Consider the following 17128-nt stretch of genomic DNA (forward strand, 5'->3'; position numbering starts at 1 on the left):
GGCGGGCGGCCGTCCTGAGGACAGCGCCCGGCTGCGCGCCCGCCCGCCGGGGTCTGCCAGGCTGGAGCTGGGTGCGTGCAGCTTGTTGTTCGCACCCCCAGTGGAATTAAATACTCGGGGGGAGGGAGACCATTGGAGTGGGTGAGGCCCCCCCGGGGAAATGCCCCCGTGTCCCGGGCCGTCCTCTCGAGCTGTGCCCCCCACCGCTGTTTCTTGCCAAAGCTAGAGGGTCTTTCTGTGGGTTATGATGTGCCTGAAATGACACACAGGCATCCCTTCGCCTACGTGTTTGTGCTCTTTTGTTGGCTTATCTTGTATACAAATAGAGCTGAACGACTCTTCTGCTTTTGCAATATGTTGCAATTTGCCAGCTGGCTGAATGTGTCATATTACCTGAGGCCTTCTTGCTTTTAAGGTTGTTTCTGGGTATATCAAAGGAGGACGAGCTTGAAACACGCAGAGAAACAATATAATCAGGTTTAGGCTAAGGTAGGGATTAGTACATTAAAAAGATAGTTGTACGTAAGTACGGATCTAATAATTTTTATTTACATTCATGCCACCTCCACGTCACTTGGCTTCCTGAGCACTGTGCCCTGGATTTGAGAGTCATGACATTTGCTTGAAAATAGAGGATATGCATTGTTTCTGGTTTTGTTTCACTTGTGCTCCCAGTTTCAGTAGGTGCTTTTTGGATAGTTTGGCCCCAGAGAGTTGTGACACAATTATTTCCTTGACAAGAAAAGTAAACCAGCCATGGAAGTATGACTTAATTACAGTATCTGGCAGAAAATGCTATATTAGGAGTGAGAGGTCTCCTTTACAAACATCAGTTTTGCAGTGAGCTTTTGTAATAATTTTTCTACTTAACTTTAGTGAAAATACCTTCATAAAATTAATTTTGGGATGAAATTACCATTTTCCAGAACATATGTATTGGGATATGTTCCCAGAAGATACATACAGAGGGATCAGAAAGTTCCTTCTCTGTCCTGTTCTTGCACAGAAGACAGCTGGGACTTTCTCTCATACCTCAACTAGCAGAAGAAAAGAAAATGCCGAATGCTGTGGGGCACCTGCACGGTGTGGGGCATTTACCTGGTTTGTCCTCTGAAGGGAATTGCTGCTATGGGGAGAAAGAGAAAAGGGAGCAGGATTTCCCTGTGTCCTACTTGAAAGCGAGATATCCCTGGGGAGCTCCTCTTAAATGTCTTGTGGATCTGCTTGTCAGAGTAATGGTTTTGGATTGTGGATTCATATTGATACCATAAGGCAGTTCAAAATTTTGCCCAGCTGAGAGTATATCCTGTTTTCTAGTCATAATGCTTGCTTTTGAAATTTTACAAAGCATTTCTACTAAATTAACTTTATTTTTGTCCCTATCTTAATGAAATAATGTAATACTGGCACTGACTTGTACTGAGAGCTCATATAAAGGAGGATCCTGCAATTTCCTTAGGGGATTAATTTGCAGAATAGAAGCAATCCAGGGAAAGTCAACATTTCTGATGCTTTTGGCACATTAAGACTAAATTGTGTATTGTTTGATGAATTGTTTAATTGTACATAAATGATAGATCAGTAACTCTTTTAACTTAGAAGTACTAAAAAATTACCTAAATTTAGTAACAATGCATATGAATCTAATTTTTTCCTTTTTTTTTTTTTTTTTAACCGGAGATGCATGCATACATGTATATGTACTCATACTGTATCCTTGGTTCATAATTTTGGTTCTAACATTTTAGCAAATCTTTGGAAAAAAACAATTTACAAGATGCTCTTAGATTTTATTTTTTATTTCTGTTGATGTATGAAATAATATTTCCAGCAAAAAGGAACTTTCAGATTTTAGTTTTTGGTGTCAGCAAAGCTTGACTTGGGAGTCTGAAATCAGTTTTGTGTTAGAAACTATTGTGGCTTAGTCTATGTGCCAACTATATGGATGTATTCTTGACAACTTTTCTAAAATAGCGATTTTCAGCATATTTTGGTAGTGAAAGTAAGGATACTGGTAGAAGATCCATTTGGTTTAGCTGTAGTTTGTGAACTAGTTTGTGACTGGTATGAAGTGGATAAAGGCTGTCCCTTCCTCAAGGATTAGAGTTTGGGTGAAGGGATCACTATTGCTTAAATACAAGATCCAGGTAAACTTCTATGCCACAAATACATACTGCTGTATTTTTCTTTAGCGTAAGTGCCAAGTTTAAGTGGAGATTTAAGAATAAGATGGCTAAATTGAGTTTAAATGCATAGCTGCCATTTAAGCCAGTTTCATGATCAGTTCAGGCCACTGGAAGCTAGTTTAGCCTCTGAAAGGCTTTAAACCTATGCAGTGCTGTACTGTGTTTTTCCAGCCTCCTCACCTGTATTGGTACAAATGTTGTGTTTGTTTGTTTTTAAAGTTAGAGCTACCTTGGATCAGTTTCCTGATCTGGTTACAGGACGTATCTTACAGCATACAGCGACATTTGAGGCAGGTGGTACCCCTCTACTGGCTTCAGTGCTTAAGTTGATTGTGAAATGTTTAAAGGACTATTACAGTAAAACCTAGGATCAGAATTAAAACATAGTAAAGCGTTAGGAATCTTCATATGAAATACAGAGGTAAAGGAAGCCATTGTAACTTAGTTACATAGCTGGTGTGACAGAGAGAGGATGGCTTTCTGGAGTTTGGAGCAGGAGTCATCAGTGGTAGTAGGTTCAGAAAGTGGTAGTTCTTGGCATTTGGTGACATGCCTCATTCTCACCTTCTCAGTGAGTCATACCATGTTGTAGAAAAGACAGCCAGTGTCAATGCAAAGAGAATAGTTTGTAACAAGCACATCTTTACGGATCTCCTATCCAGCATATTCTGCTCATTCCATAATTTAATTGTAAGATATTTGCAGCTACATATGTTAACTAAGTTTTGTATCAAGCAAAGCCTTTCCTGTTACTCTAGTTGCTCAGTGGTACTTTTGTAATTCAGATATAATCCTGTTACAGTTATACATACTTGTTTATGTAATGATCACTCATAGAAGTTTTCAATCTTCCACACAACATCAGAGCTTCCTACTGAGTTATGTATCTTCACTAAGCCCAGAATGCTAGTTTTGTTGCATCCCTGTTTTGTGTGTTAAATTTTGTGTGCACTGCACTGGCTTCCTTCCAGATAGATCTTGGTAGCATTATATTTACTAGACTAAATTCTACAGCCTGTAGTAACAGGAAGATCTGAAACACTGTATGGCACTTATGTTTGTTACTAAGAATACTGATGGGTTTGTTGTTGATGGAGCCTGAGGCGCTTTAATGGCCAGTAATCTCTGGTAGTTTTAGTTTTAAGTAGTTTGGAAAAACATCAAGGATTGATAATAGTTTGTACTAAGTTATGTCTATTTCATCATAAAGCAAACATAAATGTGTGATAACTTTTTAAACTATTGGCATAGAACATGAGAGAAGCTTGAATGATTTGGTGAAGCTCTCAGTCACAAAAATGGGCCTAAGCCTGTAAACAGTCCAGAAAAGAGACACCTCCCTAGCACATTAGGGCTGGCTGTAGACATTACCTGTGCTGCAATCTGAGCAGAGTGCAGAAGACAACCTTTCCTTTTGTTCCTGTCTGTGGCTGTAACCTTTGTTTGCTGAATTTCCTTTTATTTATGTGGAGGAAGTTCAGCTGGGCTATATTGGTAATCAGGTGGGGGGGAGGGACTGAGGTTAATCACACCACTTACTGTGGGAAGGCTGGCTGGGGAGATTTGAGCTTAAGGGAAAATGATAATAGGACAGATAAAAGCAGGTCTCAGATAAAATACAGGTCCCTCTATCTCAAAGGAGGGAGTGTTTTATAGAAAGAGGGTGATAACAATTATGTTTGTAGTGCTTATGCTGTTTATATTTAATCTAATACTCCCTAAGGAAACAAAACTTATGAGACTGTTCTCTTTCCCTTTAGTTGCTCTTCTACACTCTTGTCATTACTTTTGGACATTTCAGCCAGTTGGGACCAAATTTTAGAACGTATTTGAAGTAATGTCAGAAGATTGTTGAGTTTCTGTATGTTTCTGGAAAAATCATGCCTCAGTAGAGGAGTGGTCTCTGCTGAGGAGAAAGTAGGAGGAAGTTATGTTTCCTCTTAGGGAGTAGCTAAGAACCAGTCAGCATGTATGTTTCTTCAGCTACAGCATGTCTCTTCCACTTGCCCAGTGGGCTGTGATCAAGAGTGTCACAGAGGAGGACAAAATGAATGTATAGGAAACGAGGTATACTCAGTTCTGCTAATGAAATGATTAAAAAAGAAATGCTTTGCAAAAGAGCAAATGCAAGAGCTCACAGTTTAACTTGGCCTTCTCTTTGAAGAGTCCCTGTTACGGCAAAGTCTGACCCAAAACGTGTGCTTTTGAAGGAGTTAAATATGGTTGAAGAACTTGAGGGGAAAGAGTGGAAGGGCAAAGGGGTGGAAATATCTTCTTGAAAGTGGGGTTTGGGTTTGGTTTTTTTTCCTGTTTGGAAGTAAGCCTTACCCTGAGTTTTTGCAATTCAAATACAGAATTTTCTAATGCTAGTCTGAGAGAAGGAGGAAACAAAAGAAACTGGCAGAAATGAAAGTGAAACAGTCTTGTTCGTTTGTTTTGTGAGCCTAAAATGAAATCTACAGTAGTGAAATTGAAGCTGATTTTAAACATTTTTAATTTGATTGTTGTAGGGATGTATAGGCTTAATAATTTTCTAGAGTTTGAGGTCAGATAGTATTGTCTGACTTCAAGCTGTTGTATTTCAGCCAGATTATTTTTCTACAAAGAGCCAAGAGTTGAGCTAGATTTCAGAGGAGTAACTGGCACTGTGCATTCAGAAAGCAGGGGAAACGGAGTCCCCTGTAAACACCAGGCTATTGAATAAATGAAATATGCTGAAATGATTTCAACAGGTTAATCATACCCCACTTTGCAGACGCAGGTGAAAAACTGTTTTTGTTGCCAGCCTGCCTGGGAGAAAATTCTTCTTTGATTCCAGGTCTGGCAATTTGGTATGAGCCTGAGCTTGTGAATAAGACATGCCATTCAGGTTTCTAGAAAGATGCGACCTCAGCACTGATTCACTCCACTCTAGTGTTTTGTTTCCAACCATGTTATTCTTTTTGGAGGCACTCCTTTCTCTCCTCCCATTTCCCTCTCTCCCCTCTTGTATGTAGATTGCCACTATCTGACAGAGGAGGAAGGGTCTTTCTGAGACTGTCTTGGGGTTAGTAGTGGTCTCTGTTTTTCATGTTAAGTTTCATTAGTTGGTTTACTTTGCAGTTCTTTGTGAGACAGTAATGTAGTTACTATTGAGTATGTTACATCAGTAGATTATTTTTTGTTTGCTAAACTATTTCAGTATTAAAGAGCAAAAGAAAAAAAGCAAAAAGCAAAAAAAATCCCCAAGTACAACACCACGATTGCATTTCAGATTCTGAATTTCATTGTGGAACTCTTCTTTTTTTTTGTACAAAATATTCTTGTCTTATGAAATTTCATGACCTATCTTTATTCATATTTCTCAGGAATGAAGAATATATTTGTCCTTTTCAACCTTAACTACTTGCACTTGATTACACTCTCCTAATATGTAACGTTACCACAGTACTCAAGTTACTAGCTGGGTTACAGTTTTTTACTAGCAGTTCTCTTAGTTGTTTTATCTCATCACATTTGTACATTTGATTAAAGCTAATATATTCTCTTTGAATATATAACTGTGTATTTTATTGAATGGATGACATCAAATCATTTGAGCCTACAGCAGAATTTTTGTGGAATTTTTTTTTTAAACCTTCTTGCAAAATACGAATCTAATAATTTGGCACTTACAAAAAGCAGAGCGAAATGAAGCCCCACTTTTTCGATGCCAGAGTTTCATGGTACCTTTAAGCTGGAAGTGGTGCCAAGAGAAGTTGTCCCCACCCTACTAGTTGCTTGTTATTACCAGCTCCTGCTCCTCCTCCTCCTCCTGCCTTGTGCCAGCTTTATGTTAAGCTGGATTGGTTTTCCGGTGTTGTTCACTGCAGAACTGCACAAGGAAGGGAGCAGCCTGAGAAGTGGGAGTAAGTAGCTGGGGTTGAAGAAAGGGTGTTATTGCTCCTGTCGGAGTTAGTGCTGAGCTACGCTGCTTTTCAGTGAACGTGGAAGTGTGGCCTCAGCGTGCTCCTCTCTGGAGTTGGAAGGGTGGCATGGATGTCAGAAATGAACCAGAAATGAAAGTGGAATTGACATTTGTGGTGTCCCCCCCCCGCAGGTTGAGCAACTAAAACATAAGGAATAATTTAGAATTTGAAAAATCCTACTCTTCTTTCTCTTTTGATTACATAAAAAAAAATTCACAGTAGAATACAGTTTAAAGATAGCAACATCCTGTATGTAGCTATGATATCTCACCAGTCTATAGAGGAGTGCTTTATACTGGTGGTCAGAGACTAGAATAATTTAGCCAACCTGTGGGGACCCTGGGCTCTTCTTACCACACTGAGGCTTGAGCAGTGCTGGTACAGGGGGGCAGTAGTTCCTGCTGCCAAGCTAATAAGAATTACTATGGGAAAGACTGACTACAATTCAAAGGCAAATACTATTTTATCTTTTTGATTTTTGGTCTTTGACTTTTGGTCTAGAAGTAAGAGCCAGGTGTAATCAGTGTTTAATAGGAAGTAATTGTAATATTAACTAAATGTATTTGTGAGATAAAATACTTAGCTGTTGGAATGAATTTAGGAATACAGATTTTTTTTTTTCTTTTTCAGGTTTTATATTTTACTAAAGACTGTGATGCTAACATTAACTTAATGAAAATTTGTGTGGGTTTTGTTTGTTTGATTTTCATTTTTGAAAGATAATATGTATTTTCAGTTATGTCAATAAAGGCTTAAGATAACCATTTTTAGTATGTGCTTTGTGTCCCGAAGTATTTTCCGATTTGTGTCTCTTTAAAGTGAGAGAGAGATAGTAGCTACATTATATAGCTTGGGGAAAAAAAAGTTACTGTCCTTTATACTAATAATATTCAGAAAGGTTTTTTTTAACCAGACATTTCAATTTGATCCTTTCTTCTGGTTCTTATTATTTAAGTACAAAAGCACATTGTGATACTTATAATAGGGGTAATTAATTGACTTTTCTATTATGCCTTTTCTTCACTAAATGATAAACTACTTATTTTGATTGGTTCTTTAAAACCCAGAAATTTCCATGGATCATGCTTTTACCTACCAAATACATAGCTGGACAGGAAAGACACAAACTCTGAACTCCATATCTTGCTATAGTTTTATAAAATTTATTTTCTTCTATGTCTAATACTTCATTCTCATAATATTTTATTGCTATCTCAAGGTTATTAAAAAAAATCCAAGTTCTTGTTACAAATTCTCCCTTTGTTTTCTATATTAGTAGGAGTAATTCTTACAAACAGACCCACTTACTAATGCTTAGCTTCCCATTGGAAAAACAATCTTTGAGTTGTCTCTAACATAAAGCTCAGATGATATATCACCTAAAGGACTGAGGTTTAGATAAAGTTAATCCATGGCTAAACAAAATATTTACTATTTGTGGGTTTTTTTGGCCAAGCAAAATCTTAACTGATGGCTGTTAACTTCTATGAGAATTGTATGTGTCAGAAATATGCTTAAGTGTCTGTGGATACAGGTGTTAGGTCAGGTTTATTTTAAATACTTTAAGCTATATATATCTCTAATTTTTTTTTTTTTTTTCCAAATTCAGTTAATAGAATGGAGCTTGCTTGCTGGAAACTGAATTAGTTTTCTCTAGTGGCTAATTTGAGCTGTATGTTTATTGAGTGGTATTTTTTAGATGTGTTAATTTTTTAATTTTTTTTCAGTGTAGTTGCAGACATCTTGGTTCTTGTTTTTTTCAGAAAGACAAAAATAGGAAGGAAAGAAAAAAGCAAGCTGTTGGCAGGTTTATCACTGAGTGGTTTTTTTACCATGCTCTGCCATTTTTTGTCTCTTCATATCCCCTCCTCTTTTAAATAGAAGTCAAGATGATAAAGATTTTCATGAGTTTAATACAGAATGTATTATCAAGATGCACTTATGCCTGTGGGGGGAACATGCTTCCTATAATAATTTGTAGTTACGCTTTTTTTTAGAGAGGTTTATTTTAATGCATTGTCTACACAGAGCTTTGATATTTTTCCTTCAGTTTAAAAATGTCTATCATTATTTCTTCAGTAGACAATCAGCTACGATCCTTGCCTGCACAGTGGATTTAAAAATCAACTGCAAATTGCTGAAGAATTGCACTTCAAGTGGTCTCAGAGACAGGAGAAGCAGGTCTTCACTATAATGGAAGAGGCCAGGAGCTCAAAGAATGGAAATCATGACCCAAGGAAGTCTGTCCGTCTTGTCTGTGAGGAAGGCAAAGCAGTCAAAGTTACAAATAATCAAAACTATAAACACAATAGAAATGACAAATCTGTGAAGGATGTTGGGAGAAGTTCTCCAAGTGGGAATAGCAGCAAAAAAAGTAAACAAAATGATGCTTGTTCTGAAAAACAAGGAGAAAATAAATCATTCAAAGTAAATAGTTGTATTGCTGGAACTAAAGATACGGGGTCAAATGTTCAGGATCGGAGTCATGGAAAAGCAAAAAAATTTTCTAATTTATCACCAGCAGTGGAAAACCTGAAACAGACAAAAGCTCAACCAGTGGGAGAAAACTTTCCAGGCTCCCATGTTTCAGGGAATGGGGTCAATTCAGAAAGCTTAACAGCTACACAGAAAGGGAAACTGGTGTTGGAAAATCCACTGGGAGTTCATATGTTGAAGACTAGTGTTGATCAGACTGGTGATCCTGGTAAGACTGCTTCAGATCAAAGAAAAATGGAACATAAGCCTGATGACTTCAGTGAGTATTATTCAACACTGCTTTTACCAGAAGAAAATTGAATAAATTGTTAACAATCTAAAACGAGCTTTGAAATGTTTCTATTTGCATATTCTTTTCACATATAGTAAGTTGCTGATTGCATTTAGAGAGAACATACTATTAATACAAGTATATTACTTAGAGAATAAGAGATTATGATAACAGCCATCCATTTTTCTCATGCCTAAGACCTCTACATCTTTGCAAGATACTTAGTGTGGGGGGGGGCGGTCAGGCAATTTTGTGAATATAGTATCTTGGGAGGGGGGGAACCCTTTATAATATCATTGCCACTTGTGGAAATGCCAGCTATTACTGCTCTTCAGAAAGACTAGGGGAAAAATCTGCAAGAAAAGTTTTTTTTGTAGGTAGGGGGGAAATACCTTTTTTTCTGTGATTGTTGTGCTTTCTTTGTTACTAAAAATGGTTAAAATATGTTTTGGTAGATGGTTTTTTGGTTTAGGGAGCTCTGGAATACGTACCATCCATCAGCGGTTACCCCTATCAGTGTTCAATTCTTAGAATATTTTTCAATTTTAGAATTAAATATATGGATCAGACTTTGTCTCACTTCAGGTTAACTCCTTAGTTCAGGGTTTGTCACAGTTTTTCAGAATGCAGTTTTTTCTAATGAAAATGCTGGTTTAAGATGGCGTGCCAGTGCAGACCTTCTATTTGAAATATTTCCTACTATTGCAACAGCTACAGCAGTTGCCTGTATGGAAATACTAGGAAAATATTAAAGTACATATTTTTTTCGCTATCTTAATAAAATTTAACAGGAAAAACAAGTTGAAATGGCAGCATCCTGTGATCAGTCAGCTCTTTGTAGACCACTATCGTGTACTGCAGGGACCATCTGTCACTGAGAAACCAGGACTTGAGAACTTGCTCAGTTTTGATTCCTAGCTAGTCTGGGGGCACAGATCTCATCTGAAAGGAAAGAAAAGGAAAAAAAAACCCAAAACACAAATAACCCTCACTTTTGCTGAGGTAAAAACTACTGGAATAATTTAAGATGTAGATGTTTGTACAGGTTAGTGGACTATGAACAATTCATAGGCATCTGGAGGAACTGGCCTTTTGGAATTGACCTGCATGTTTGTGAGTAAGAGTGTTACAGAGCCCCGTGGTTGCTAGCCGTGGGTGGCAAGGTGTCATTGGTGTGTTCAGATGTAACTTCAGCAGCCTTCTAAATCGAGAGGTTGAAATGCCTGATGACTGGCTCTGTAAGATCATTTGGGTGAATGTCTTTAAGGCAGTTCTATGACTGTTTCCTTAAGAAAATGTATTGTGTGAAAAATGGTAAGCCAAATATTTCTTATTTCTGTTACAGCAGAGCATCAGGATCTTGCATACTTCTGCACAACAAAAAAACCTCTTTCTTGCCTTGAAGAACTTAATAGAGACTGTGAAGTTATGACTGAAACACAAAATGAATCTACCAATTACTTTTTTTCCTCTTTTTGATAGCACTCTTAGTAGCAGACTAGTCCCTGAAGTCTCTCGAAAATATTGGTTAACATAGTGGAAAGATTCTAACGTCTGAGGTGCCTTTGGCCAGCTTTTGTACAAAAAAAACACGTAACGTAGCTCTAATTTTTGTCCGACTCCTTAGTGAGATGCTCTTAACTGCTCTGTACTCTAACTTTGACTTTTCCTCTCCTTGAGTTGCTCTGAAGAAAATAACTATTTCTTTCTCTAGGTAAAATGAAGAATTCTGAATCAACTAAAGAACATACTTTGGAAGCTGATTATTTAGAAAACACCACTGTTATTGATGAATCTAATCTGACAGCTGAACAGCAACTAGGATTGAAACAAGCTGAAGAACGTCTGGAAAGAGATTATATCTCCCGACTTGAAAAAGTAGGTTGAGTTATTTATCAGATAAAAAAGAAAAGGGGTGTCTTCTTTCATTATCATTACCATATTTCTGCTTGGGTGGTATTTCTAATATAGCTTGTTGCCTCTGTTTCCTTCTTCTTTATAATGAATCACTTTGAGTGATCTGAGATACTGTCCCTAGTAGTTGACTGGTCATTCATCATGGCAGATGATATAATTGGAATCTTAGTCTTCCTTTTGTGGCACATGTAGCCTTTGTAGAACAGTATTTTTTAATTCTGCAGACTTAAAAGTTTACAGTTCCATTACTTACCTAAGATTTGCTAGAAAGTCTGGTTACGTGGAAACTCAGAATACAGGATCGAAAGGAACCTTTTGCTATCTTCAATATATTAGCCTTCCGCCAGTCTGAGTCACTTATGTTGAAGATGACATCTTAAAAATGTTTGTCTAAACTGTCCTTAATATTATCTCCAGTGAAACAGATTTCGAAGTCAGTATAGGTAACCCAGAAGTTTTTCTTGATGTCTAATGTAAGTGTCTCTTGTAGTACTTTAATCCCTCATATGTTGTCCTAGGAAAATAAACATAAGTGTATTACTTTTTTCCGCAACTTTCTACGCATTTGAACATCATTACCATTCCTGCAGCCTTACCTTCTTTAGACTCACTCTTTGTTCTTTGGTCTTAGGGGTTTTTAGTTACTGGTTCATTCTTGTTGCTTTTCTGTAGGCATCCACCATGTAACTGGTATCCAAAACTGGACATGCAATTTCACCTGAGGTCTTACATATAAAGAGGAAAGCTGACTTCATCTGTCTAAAATACAGCATTTGTGTTTAGGATCTCTGCTTTTTTAGGAGCAATAGGATGTTGGCTTGTAGTTTGACCAGCAATGATCCCCATATCCTTTTCTTAAGAAATGCCTGATCAGGTGTTCCCAGCCCTGCATTGTTTGCAGTTGAGAATACCTAAGGAGGAACGATACTTTGCTTTGATACTATTTAATTGCAGCTTATTTATTCCATTTCTCTAATTGTTGTGATCAGTGAACTTTTGTCATTTTACATCTTCTGTAACCTCTCCCAACTTGGTATCTTTCGCATTTGTAGTCAGCACATCCTCTATTGCATTTCCTAAGTCTTCAACAAAAATATGAATGTTTCTCATCCCAGGACCCCTGTTGAAAAAATATTTGGCATGTGCTTTTAGACTGGTGGTGAACCAGCCTAGGTATGTGTGCTCTGAGGACAGTTTTCTGAGCAGTTTTGCTCCCACCTTACTGTTCTTTATTTAGATAGTATTTATGGTCTCCTTTTGAGACTGCTACTATGGCAAGTGACAAAAACTTTGTAAAATTCAAGATACAACATCTCCTGCTGCTTCTTCAAGCCCTATGATTTTTATCTTTAAAAAAGCAACCCTAAAATTGGTTTAGTGCAATTTGTTTATAGCAGATCAGTTTGTCACCTATGACCTGTTTTTTTTGCTATAGACTTATTAATGACTTATTTTATTACAGTATTTTTCTGGATGCTAATTCGGACTGGTCTCTTAACTCCTTGGCTCATCCTTTTCAGCCTTTTAAAGATATTCTTAAGTTTCTCTTTCCTAGTGATCTGGAACCTTCCCATTCTGTGTGAGCTCTTTAAAATACAACTGGCTCTGAGATGGATTAGCTCCCTGAATATCCAAGCACAAATTTCATGAGGCCTGGCTTGTTTGGATGCATCTGCCTTACTCAAGTAGTAGTCTGTAGGTTTTTTTTGTCTTGCTATTTTGAGTTCTTGCCCCTTTCATTGGTGTTAAGCATAACCAGATGATTAAAAGAGGCTTTACAATAAAGGCAAAATAAAAGGTGTTACATGATTCAACCTTTCTGGCAGTATCTGTTGACATAATACTGCAGATCAGTATTGTAAAGAAACACCCAATTTTAAAAAATATTATTATTGCTGATACTCATTCTGTTTTAGAAGAGTGGTAAAATATTTTTGATCTACTTCAGTAATCTGATATCGAATACTTGAATCTTCTGACCTAGCCCGGTGTAACTGTCTATAAGTTGTTTTCCAAATAGATGTTTAATTTCATCTTACTACGTATCTGTCTCAAAAAGTAAGGAGGAAGAGAATTAGTAATAAAAGCATAATGGACCATGTTATTTTAAATTGATATTTACTCTGCAGTTGGAGAGTATCAGACTTTTTTTTTTTCCCCAAAAGCAAAAGATCAAACTCAGTAAGTGGAAAAACTTGCTCAAATTTAGCAGTGGCTTATGTTTCCATATAGTAAGTCAAATTTGTTTGACTGATCTATAGTCCACCTTAGTGTCTTAAAATGGTGTTACCTGTTCATTCATTGTTGTGTCACTGTTTAATCATCTGGTGTTTTCAGTATACTTTTCACTTTTAGTAAATATAGATATATCAGAATTAGGATGAAAAAGTTAAGTAGGGGTTTTTTTCTGTCCCAGTTATAACTGACAGCAGTTATTGGAAAAATGCTAACAAGTCTGGAGGAAAACTAAGGCTTTTTGTTTGGGCCCTTCTGCGTTTGCTGTGAGCATATCAAAAGGTTTCCAATCTCTATACCTGTGTTTTATTAGAGCAAGAAACTGCTCTAATCCTACAACTGCAGAATGGAGACAGATTAAAGTGGAGTATTTGCGCACAACCCTTCATCTTTGCAGAGGTGGTCCTGTCTGCCTTTTAGTCTAGTAGTTCTCAGTGGTTTCCTGGTTGAATAAACACCACAGTATCCCCTCTTGGACCCTAGGAAAATAGTGATTTCTGCACACGCTCCCCCCACACCCACCATCATCTCCCAAGGCTTGGCTGCTTCTTGCAGACTCTCAGGGGTCTCCCAGGTGGCAGCTCTTCATTTGTGTACTCCACCCCTCCCAGCCTGTCTATACAAAAAGATGCTTGTTCTGCATGTTTCTCCAATTCTGAACATCCTAAATTATTCATCAAACTGGAATAATCTTACCCCTTATCAGAGGATCCCACCATATCCAGAGTATAGTCATTAGTAGACTGGCTATCTTCCTCCTTGTTGGCCAGCCGCACCCTTTTTAATAGAACAAAAAATGCAGTACTTGCACAGTATGCTGTGAATATGCTAGCCAAACAACAACACCATCTGTCATAACATGTATAGTAGATAATATGATGAATACTTCCCATTTTCTCATCAGAGAAAGGAGGATAGATGCTGAGATTTAATAAATCCATAGTTATTAAAAGCTTGAGCTGACAGGGGAATAGCTTACTGGCCTTTAGGTCAGCCTTAAGAGGCATAAACTCTTCAGTCTTAATCTTGCCTCACTAAAATGTACTGAGAAGTATAATATTCAAGTCATCTCACTTCCTTGCCTCGCTTTCCCCACTTGTCATATGGGTAAAAATCCATTTCCGCTGTGTTTTGTGAAGACTACTTAATGTTTGCAGAGCACCTTGACATTACACCTGTTACATAATTGTTAAATACAATTTATTATTCAAAGAATTGAGTTTTTCAGACACTATTGGCAGAAACATTTTCTTTTAATCTATGGCCGTTTTTCCTCAGCGCTCCCCAGAATACACCAACTGTCAGTATCTATGCAAGCTCTGCTTAGTTCACATTGAAAATATCCAGGGAGCTCACAAGCATATTAAAGAAAAACGTCATAAGAAAAATATAATGGTAAGTTAACAAATAAAATTTTGACTGATTTTTTTTTTTTTAAGATTTTTTTTGTTATGTGGTATGTTTTCTTTGGTCATCTTCATTTAGGTGAAAGTTTGTGTGCTGAGCAGAGATCCACAAATTTCTGTTGCTCATTTTCTGTTTGAGAGGAGGGGCTTGATGATCTGTCTGGGCAGAGACGAAAGAACTTTTTTGGTCATTGCTTCTGAATTAGTGTCTCTGAGTAGTGGGCAGTTCATCATACCTTTAGTAACAGAATGCAAAGTAACTTAGGTGAGAAACATGTTTAGTTTTTCTGTTTCTTCCAAAAATAATATCATTAGTAGCAAGACCTCCAGGAACTGGAGGGGGGGTTGGGGATGTTGTTTTTTTCTGTTTTTTTCTCTTTTGTCTGACTTGTGAAGTTTTTATCTACATCCTTTCTGTGATGGGTGAGCAGAGTGGATAGTGTATCTAGACTAAAAAAAGAGAGTTAAAGTAGGGAGGGATTCAGTTCCCGAATCACTCATCAACTCTCTGGGTTTATGTACATGTTTAATATGAAAAACAGTTTCCTTATCAGATACCATGGTGTTACTGTTTGCTTTGCTTTAAAGAACTGTTACATGCATGAAATCCAATAAAAGCTGCACAGATTTTCTTGCCAACACATTTTTGTAAATGCTGATGAAGAGCTACAAATTCCCCAGTATGTAGGGTTTTGTGATTCAGATGGTTAAAATTACTCTTCCTACAACCATTCCCCAAAGTTCAGTCAACTACTTACTCCTGTTTTCAAATATTTCTTACCAGAATTCTGTTTGTAATTAATGCTCTAATTCTATCATACATGCAAGCTGTCACCTGGAAAACTCCGAATGCCATAAATGCATTACATCTCAGAAGTAACATTTTTGTATTATGTTTGGTTATTATTTCTAAAGGATTCTGGTTCTCTTGCTGTCTGCTAAATTGCATCATGGGAAAAAAAATAAAACAGCAACAAACCAGCCCCATGTTTGATATGGAAACACTTTCATACCATGCTTTTCATCTGGGCATGGAGATAAGAACTGAGGAATGAGGTTTCTTTGCCACTGAATGGAAATGCTAGAGGACAGGGAGCAGTTTCAGTTTTAACACCTGTCTTCAAATAGCTTTATGTTGTGTGTCACATTACAGTGATAAGAGGTATGTAACTGTCTAAATGTTACTTCATAAAATATACCTATTGACAGCTCTAACTATGAGATACATGACTATCAAATAAGCTTAGCAGCAGCTGTGGCTTCCTCACTCAAGAAAAACCCTAAAGCAGTGACATTAAAAAAACCACAGCCCTTTAAAAATGCACATATTCTTTCTTGTGCTAAATTTGTTCAAATAAGAACAGAAGAGTTGAGAGATGCAGCCTAGAACTAACCACATATTTTCATACTGGACTGTGTTTTCTTAGTGCATAATTATTTTCTGCTTATTATTTCTGTTGTCACTCACGTTTTTCATTTAGTTGATTAATTTGTGAAACAAGCGATGGTTGTACATACTCCCAAATGACTTGATGCATCTGACATATTTCTTGCTGTTGGATTAAATTGATTGTAATTTGATGCACTAAAAATAGCACTTTCTGGCACCAGCTGTTTAGGCAGCAATGGGACTCAATTTACCAAAATTTCTTGGAGCTAGGAATACTTTTTCTGCCTCTGATATCTTTCCTTCAAGTACAATCCACTCTGAAAAAATCTGTGTGGCTCGAGAAAAACTTTCTCAGCTCAGTTGCTTTTATTATGTAGGAACAATTACAGCTTTTCATTTTCTTGGATGAATTCTGTTTCAGAACTGTCAGAAAATGTGGTTCAGGAATGTAACACAGCAGATTTCCTCCCCAGTTGCCAGCTGTGAAACAACATGTTCTCTTTTAAACACTGAGCATCTACTGTCATTTCTGTAAGCCACACTATTACGTTTGCCAGTTAGGCGCAGCAGAGTTCCTACCTTTGAATGTGTTTGGTCAGGACACCATGTAAATAGAAGAACACAAACAGCAGACAGTATGTTCTAATATCATGCAATAGTATGAGATAACCTTTTTCTCTTAAAATATCAGTTTTTACTTTTATCGTCCAACAATTATTCAGGAAAAACAAGAAGAAAATGAGCTGCGTGCCCTCCCACCCCCTTCTTCTGCACAGCTGGCTGCTCTGAGTTTTACACTCATTGAGGCAGCAAATGAACAAGGCATATCAGATGATGACTTCAAAATTCGTCAAGAAATTGTAAACGAGATGGAGAAAATTATTCAACAGCCCTTACCAGGTATTCATAGTATTCTCCATTTTCTTTAGGTGAAAATTTTTCTTTTTCTTTAATTTTACATGGATTTTTATAACTTCATTAATGGTGAGTTAATGCATTTGGGGTTAAATTATCTTTATATTATACAGTATTAATATATACAGGCATTTTAGTACAGACTGGCAGTTGATTTAAAAGGAGTTAAGAAACCTACAAAAAGAGGAAAATATGGTTGTGTTTATTTTTGCTTCTTTCTGGTATGTGTTTATTGAAGCTATTGGTCCTCTTGAAAGTGATGATTTCTGATGAAGATTGGAAATTTCCAGGGCATGAAATATTTTCTTCCTGGTCGTGCTTAAAGCCTCAGCTGCTGAGGATCTCCCTCAGGTTCTAGTCTTACA

The 17128-nt window shown here is 37.2% G+C and overlaps 1 protein-coding gene across 2 annotated transcripts in view; it reads left to right on the forward strand.

Annotated features, from left to right (window-relative positions):
* The first annotated feature begins 8215 nt into the window (after nt 1–8215).
* ZCCHC11 (zinc finger, CCHC domain containing 11) overlaps nt 8216–17128 on the forward strand; it is a 40588-nt gene continuing 31675 nt past the window's right edge. For both annotated transcript variants that reach the window (XM_010582367.1, XM_010582369.1), the window contains exons 1-4: nt 8216–8888; nt 10615–10778; nt 14331–14447; nt 16571–16748. In XM_010582367.1, the coding sequence (XP_010580669.1) occupies nt 8327–8888; nt 10615–10778; nt 14331–14447; nt 16571–16748 (1021 nt within the window). In that variant the 5' untranslated portion in view covers nt 8216–8326. The remainder of the gene's footprint in view (nt 8889–10614; nt 10779–14330; nt 14448–16570; nt 16749–17128) is intronic.

The sequence above is a fragment of the Haliaeetus leucocephalus genome, unplaced genomic scaffold (assembly GCF_000737465.1).
Source record: "Haliaeetus leucocephalus isolate CR32 unplaced genomic scaffold, Haliaeetus_leucocephalus-4.0 Scaffold848, whole genome shotgun sequence".
NCBI lineage: Eukaryota > Metazoa > Chordata > Aves > Accipitriformes > Accipitridae > Haliaeetus > Haliaeetus leucocephalus.